This window comes from Nicotiana sylvestris, chromosome 8 (genome assembly GCF_000393655.2).
Source record: "Nicotiana sylvestris chromosome 8, ASM39365v2, whole genome shotgun sequence".
Taxonomy (NCBI): Eukaryota; Viridiplantae; Streptophyta; class Magnoliopsida; order Solanales; family Solanaceae; genus Nicotiana; species Nicotiana sylvestris.
Window position 1 is genome coordinate 76,558,594 of NC_091064.1, and position 7,324 is coordinate 76,565,917.

General features: G+C 43.5%; 1 protein-coding gene across 1 annotated transcript; it reads left to right on the forward strand.

Annotated features, from left to right (window-relative positions):
- The first annotated feature begins 582 nt into the window (after positions 1-582).
- Positions 583-5,383, forward strand: LOC138875235 (uncharacterized). The gene is made up of 7 exons (XM_070154059.1): positions 583-808; positions 974-1,419; positions 1,825-2,395; positions 2,539-2,735; positions 3,369-3,974; positions 4,695-4,823; positions 4,913-5,383. The coding sequence occupies exons 1-7, from the start codon at positions 583-585 to the stop codon at positions 5,381-5,383; spliced, it is 2,646 nt and encodes an 881-aa protein (XP_070010160.1).
- The last annotated feature ends 1,941 nt before the right edge of the window (positions 5,384-7,324 follow it).

Sequence of the window (7,324 nt, forward strand, 5' to 3'; positions counted from 1 at the left end):
ACTTTTGAGGTATAGCAGGGGCCTTATTGCCGGCATGGTCACATTTATCTTTTGTACCCTTAGAGGCTCCGTAGACACATGTATGGGTTATGTACGGGTATTTGGGGAGTCTATTAGTCATGTTGTAAATCTAAACTCGTGCTACCTATAAATTTTAACACTATTAGGATCTTTGAAGCTAACTTATATACTGTTTAATGTTGCGATATGAAATGAACTAAAGATGTTGAATATAATAACTTTCCTTATCTAGACAAATGAAAGCATGGTTTCTTTATTCATATTAAGTTGGGTAGGAAGTGTTTGATAAGGCTTGCTCAGTTGGGTTCACTCGATTGAGTGCCGGTCGCGCCTCCCGAGGTTGGGGTATGACAAACTTCGTATCAAAGCCTAAGGTTTTAAAGCATCCTAGGATGTCTTAGAGCCGTGTCTAGTAGAGTCCTTCTTATCGGTGTGAAGTCGACCACATCCATAAATTGGAGGCTACTTGGGCATTTAGGAATAATACCCTTCTTGGATATTCTGGATTGTGCGGTGAAACTGTTTCTTTCCTAATTAGTGCATTGTCCTATCTTTCAGTAAATGGCACCTAAGAAGAAAGCGAGAATTGGCCAAGAAGCCAATGCCACCCCAGGAGTGGCTGATGATTCACTGTTTGATGTTGGGGGTGAGGGTAGTCGCCCTGCTATTACCCTGTCGGATCCTTCCATTCCAGATCAGACTAACCCAGTTCCTACACCTACGGAGGGTACCACTATCCCTCTTGTTGATACTTCTTTCCCGCATCCAGCCCCAGCTTCCGGTTCTGGTATTTCTTATGGGGATCTTAGGGGAGCTATTCAGATGCTGACCTAGTTAATGGCCTCTCAGGCCTAGAGGTCAAATGTTGCGCCCAGTTCATCTAGCCAGCAAGGGGATTCTACTAGTTCTAGGGTAAACAGATTCCTTCAGTTAGACCCTCCGGTATTTACAGGTGCCAATCCAGAAGAAGACCCTCAGGATTTTATTGATGAGATGCACAAGACCCTCAGGGTGATGCATGTGACGGAGACAGAGGGAGTAGAGTTGGCTACCTCCCATCTGAAAGGGGTGGCCTATTCGCGGTTTGAGTTGTGGGAGGATTCCCGTGAGGAGAGGCGTCCTCCGGTGAGGTGGAGTGAGTTTGTTGATGCCTTTATAGATCATTTCCTACCCGCTGAGACAAGGGCAGACCGTGCAGCAGAGTTTGAAAATTTGAGGCAAGGTAGCAGGAGCGTGTGGCAGTACCACATAGAGTTTGCTCGCTTGTCACAGTATGCCATTCATATGTTTCCCACAATGGAGGCTAGGGTGCGCCAGTTTGTTCAGGGACTTAATTCTTTGACCATTAATGAGGCTTCTACGTCTGCATTGAATTCGGATATAAATTATGGGAAGATGGTAGCTTTTTCTTAGGCCACAGAGAACCGTAAACTGAAGAACAGAATGGAGAGAGAGGGTAACAGGAAGGCCCGATCTACGGGAAACATGAGAGAGTCACTAGGTGGGGGAAGATCAGCTTTTAGGGGATGATCATCAGGGCCTTCCCAGTCTGTTGCACAATCTTCAGCCAGTGCACCGCCATCAGGGCCCAGCTAGCAGTAGTGGAGTCATTTTAGGCCCGGTCAGGGAAATAAGGGATCCCATCAGCGGGGTCGGTCAGGAGAGAGGTTCCAGCAGCAGCAGAGGTCCTCGTGCCCAAGGTGCGGGAAGATGCACTCCGGAATTTGCTACATGGAGTTGCCCATATGCTATGGATGCGGGATGAGGGGCCATATTCAGATACATTGTCGTGTATATTGCCAGGGAGCGGGTAGGGGCACAGCTCATCCATCCAGTCTAGCAGCTGCCACATCTTCAGCCCCCTCTCTAGCTCGAGGTACCCCAGCACCCGTAGGGCATGGTGCAGCTAGGGGTGGTGCGCAGAGTTCAGGAGGACCCAGCTGGTTCTATGCTATGAGTGGTCGCCAGACTGCGGAGGCTTCTCTAGATGTTGTTACAGGTATTTTGACTGTCCAATCTCATGATGTGTATGCACTTATTGATCCCGGTTCCACCTTATCCTATGTTACCCCTTTTGTTGCTATAGAATTCGGGATAGAACCAGAACAACTTCATGAACCCTTCTCAGTATCTACCCCGGTTGGTGAGTCAATTTTGGTTGCTCGAGTTTATAGAGGTTGTATTGTCACGGTGCGTGGTAGGGAAACCATGGCCGATCTTATTGAATTGGGGATGGTTGATTTCGACGTAATAATGGGGATGGATTGGCTTTATTCATGCTTTGCCAAACTTGACTGTCGGACTAGAACTATTAGGCTTGAATTCCCTGACGAGCCTGTTATTGAATGGAAGGGAGATAATGTAGTGCCTAGAGGTGATTTATTTCCTACCTTAAGGCCGCAAAGATGATCAATAAGGGGTATATCTATCATCTAGTCCGGGTTACGGACACCAATGCCGAGGTGTTTAACCTTGAATCGGTGCCAGTTGTGAATGAATTCCCGGATGTCTTTCTAGATGAGCTCCCTGGGATTCCACCAGACAGGGAGATTGATTTTGGGATCGATGTGATACCAGGCACACAGCATATATCAATTCCACCTTACAGAATGGCACCGGCAGAATTGAAAGAGCTAAAGGAACAATTAAAGGATTTGCTAGAAAAGGGTTTCATCCGGCCGAGCGTGCCGCCATGGGGCGTACCGGTCTTGTTTGTAAGAAAGAAGGATGGATCGCTGCGGATGTGTATTGACTACCGGCAAATCAACAAAGTTACAATCAAAAACAAATATCCTTTGCCAAGAATAGATGACTTGTTTGATCAATTGCAAGGTGCTACGTGTTTCTCAAAGATTGATTTGCGGTCCGGGTATCATCAATTGAAGATAAGGGAGCAGGATATTCCAAAAATAGCTTTCAGAACTCAGTATGGGCACTTTGAATTCATGGTGATGTCTTTTGGCTAACAAATACCCTGGCAACTTTCATGGATCTTATGAATCGAGTCTTAAAGCTTTTTCTATACTCTTTTGTGATCGTGTTCATTGACGACATTCTGGTATACTCCCGAGGTCGAGAGGACCATGCTGACCATCTCAGGGCAGTTTTGCAGACTCTTTAGCAATATCAATTATATGCAAAATTTTCAAAATGTGAATTTTGGCTTGAATCTGTCGCATTCTTGGGCCATGTCGTTCCCAGGGAAGGAATTATGGTTGATCCTCAGAAGGTTGCAGCAGTGAAGAATTGGCACTGAAATTCGCAGTTTCTTAGGTCTGGTCGGGTACTACAGGAGGTTTGTGGAGGGGTTTTCTACTTTTGTCTCTCCATTGACTAAATTGACGCAGAAAGCAGCTAAATTCCACTGGTCGGATGCTTGTGAAAAGAGTTTCCAAGAGTTGAAATCGAGGTTAACAATAGCACAGGTATTAGCCCTGCTAGAGGGTACAGAGAGATTTGTGGTGTATTGTGATGCTTCGAGAATCGAGCTTGGGTGTGTGTTGATACAACATGGCAAGGTTATAGCCTACGCTTCTAGGCAACTCAAGAATCATGAGAAGAACTACCCAACCCATGACTTAGAGATGGCAACAGTGGTGTTTGCGCTAAAGATTTGGCGGCATTATTTGTATGGGGTTCATGTTGATGTATTTACTAATCATATGAGCCTTCAATATATTTTCAAGCAGAAAGAGGTGAATCTGAGGCAAACAAGATGGCTGGAATTACTTAAAGACTATGACATGGATATTCTCTATCACCCGGGAAAGGCTAATGTCGTGGCAGATGCACTTAGTCAAAAATCTATGGGGAGTTTGGCTCATTTGGGGCCATATCAGAGGCCGTTAGCCAGAGACGTCTACCAGCTGGCCAGTTTGGGAGTTCGCCTTGCGGACTCTAATAAAGGAGGGGTAATTATACAGAATAGAGTTGAATCATCGCTTGTAGCAGAGGTGAAGGAAAAACAATTCAACGAACCATTGTTAGCATAATTAAAATAGGAGATTTACAAACACAAGATCACAGCTTTTTCTGTTGGCATGGATGATGGTACCCTACGGTACCAAGACCGCCTATGTGTTCCTGATATCGACGGTCCTCGGGAAAGGATCATGGCAGAAGCTCACACATCCAGGTATTCCGTGCACCCAGGTTCTACAAAAATGTATCATGATCTCAAGGAAATTTATTGGTGGAACAATATGAAGAGGGATATGGCGAATTTTGTGGCAAAATGTCCGAATTGTCAACAAGTGAAGGCCGAGCATCAAAGGCCCAGTGGATTGGCTCAAAGCATAGAAATTCCAATGTGAAAATGGGAGATGATCAACATGGATTTTGTAGTAGGGTTACCACGCATGTTCGACTCAATTTGGGTAATTGTTGATCGACTCACAAAGTCAGCGCACTTCCTACCAGTCAAATCTACCAACACAGCAGAACAGTATGCTCAGTTGTATATCAAAGAAATAGTCAGATTACATGGCACTCCAGTCTCAATCATTTCCGATCAAGGGGCTCAGTTCACAGCCAACTTTTGGAAGAAATTTTAGCAAGGTTTGGGTACACAAGTAAATCTTAGCACAGCTTTTCATCCACAAACCGATGGGCAAGCAGAGTGGACTATCCAAACGCTTAAAGACATGTTGCGTGTTTGTACTCTTGATTTCAAGGGTGGTTGGGATGACCATTTGCCACTTATAGAATTTGCTTTCAACAACAGCTTGCATGCTAGCATCCAAATGGCACCATTCGAGGCATTGTATGGAAGGAGATGTAGGTCTCCCATCGGGTGGTTCGAGGTTGGAGAAGCAGAATTGATAGGGCCGGACCTCGTGCATCAGGCCATGGAGAAAGTCAAGATTATTAAAGAGAGATTGAAAACTCTCAGAGTTGCCAAAAGTCTTACTCGGATGTTCGTCGTAGAGATTTAGAGTTCAAAGAAGATGATTGGGTGTTTTTGAAGGTCTCCCCTATGAAGGGTACCATGCAGTTTGGAAGGAAGGAAAAATTAAGTCCGAGGTATGTCAGACCATACAGAATCATTCAGAGGATTGGCCAGGTGGCTAACAAGCTCGAGCTGCCACCCGAGATGTCATTGGTGCACCCGGTCTTTCACGTGTCTATGTTGAGAAAGGTAGTAGGGGATCCATCCACCATCATGCCAGTTGAGACTATTGAGGTTAATGAAGAGCTATCATATGAAGAAGTTCCAGTTGCCATGCTTGATAGGCAAGTTCAGAAGTTGATAAATAGGGAAATTGCATCCGTGAAAGTATTATGGCGAAACCAGCAAGTTGAGGAAGCTACTTGGGAAGCCGAGGATGAAATGAAAAAGAAGTATCCACGTTTGTTTGAATAGTCATGTAATAGCTTTTATGTATTTAGCTCCTATGAACACTTATCTGTTGGCTTGATCTATGTAACACCGTCCCCTTTTTGGCAATATGATTGCCTATACGGACATGGTTGATGTTGTACAGGTTATATTATGTTTGTGAAATATGTTTATGCTGATAAGATATGTTTCTGGGGCAATTTGACGGATGGATAAGGCCTAGGTACAAGGGAAACTCTGGCAAAAAAAAATTTGGAAATTAGGGAGTTAACCAAGTTTAGAACTATGGATGTATTTCATGTTGTGAAAACCTGATATTTGCATAAGCATTCCTGATAAGCGAGCCTTGATCCTCATTCGAGGACGAATGATCTTAAGTGGGGGAGGATGTGAGGCCCCGTGAAAAATTTCTACTCAAAACCCGAATATCGTAGTGCCAAGTTGAGCTGATTTATGCATTTAAAAATCAAGAATCAAAGTTTTCCAAAAAAAGTGCAAAAATGCAGTCTGGAATGTGGTCGCGTACCAGGTATGCGGACCGCATATCTGCCGCAAAGTGAGTCAGTGTGTTGGTCAAAATTGAGGTCAAGTATGTGGTCAAATATGCGATCGCATAATCGAAATGTGGACCGCATAGTCGGCGCATAACTTCCTTGGAATTTTGTGAAGGTCAGTTCTGCAGTGCAATTTGCGACCGCGGAACGTGTATGCACACCGCATTTCCGTCGCATACCCATGCAGAATGTTCAAATTTTGGGAGCCTTTTTGCGGTCCAATCTGCGGGCCGCATTTCCACTTTGCGATCGTAGATCCGACTAGGGGCTCCAATTTTCTAATTTTTAACCTGACCCCCCGATCGTTATATTCGGTATTATAGCTCATTTTGAGCATTTTTCTAGCCATTTTTAGAGTGAGAGAGAGGGGTTTTAGAGAGGGAAAGTTCTCCCCATCAAATTTCTCCATGAAATATTGCTAAACCCTTGAAGATAATCAAGTAAAGGCACCTAAATCTTCATCCCAAGAGGTAAGGCTTCATCACCTCAGTTCTTATTTCTACACTCAGCTATAAGGGGTCATTAGTGAGGTAATTCATGGGTATAAGAATTGATTCCTTGCATGCATATCAAAACTTAGGGTATTGGGAGCTAGTAAACGAAAAAGAAAGCAAATGGGGTATATAATGATGGAAATTTCTCTCAAAAAGGACCTAGAATCACAATGCACCTCTAGTGTTTGATAATATGCTCGAAACAAGCTAAAATCTCAATCTCGTCTCTATTTCTCGATTCAATTTGTAATTATTATACAATAGATCGAAGTGCTAAGAGTTCCAGAATTTTGTAAAGAGTAAGGAAAGCCTTATAGAGGTATGTATGGCTAAAACCCCCTTTTATTAGAAATTGAGCTCCATTGGCATTACGCAAATGTGGTAAGACTAGAACTTGTTGATGTGCTGATTATATTGATTTGCAATTATATATATATATATATATATATATATATCATGAAGGATGTGCCTCAATGTGGGTAATGAACCATCCTAGATACTTAAAGATGTGTAAAGAATACAAATCATGGGTTGAAATGTCTAGGCTATAAGCCAAGATTAAAACTGAGAATTTTTCATTCATCATATGAGTTGTATGAAAACTCTAGCAAGTGTGGGCACTAAGATAAGCTAAGTATGGACTCAACAAGGGGCAGAAAGACCAATAAAAGCTAATGATGTGAACACTTACCTGTACTTACAACTTGAACTACTTTGGTATGTGCCTATGATCACAAATTGCAAGATGGAGATTGAAAATAGAAATGTTGTGATAACTGTGGCCCTAAGTGCCAAGGAATTGTTATGATATATGTGAAATAAAGCTTCAGATGTGATGATTAATGAGAAAGGAACAACGCCTAGGTAAGGCGGCCTAGCCGATCGGGTCGTGATCGGACACCATGCCGCACACATGG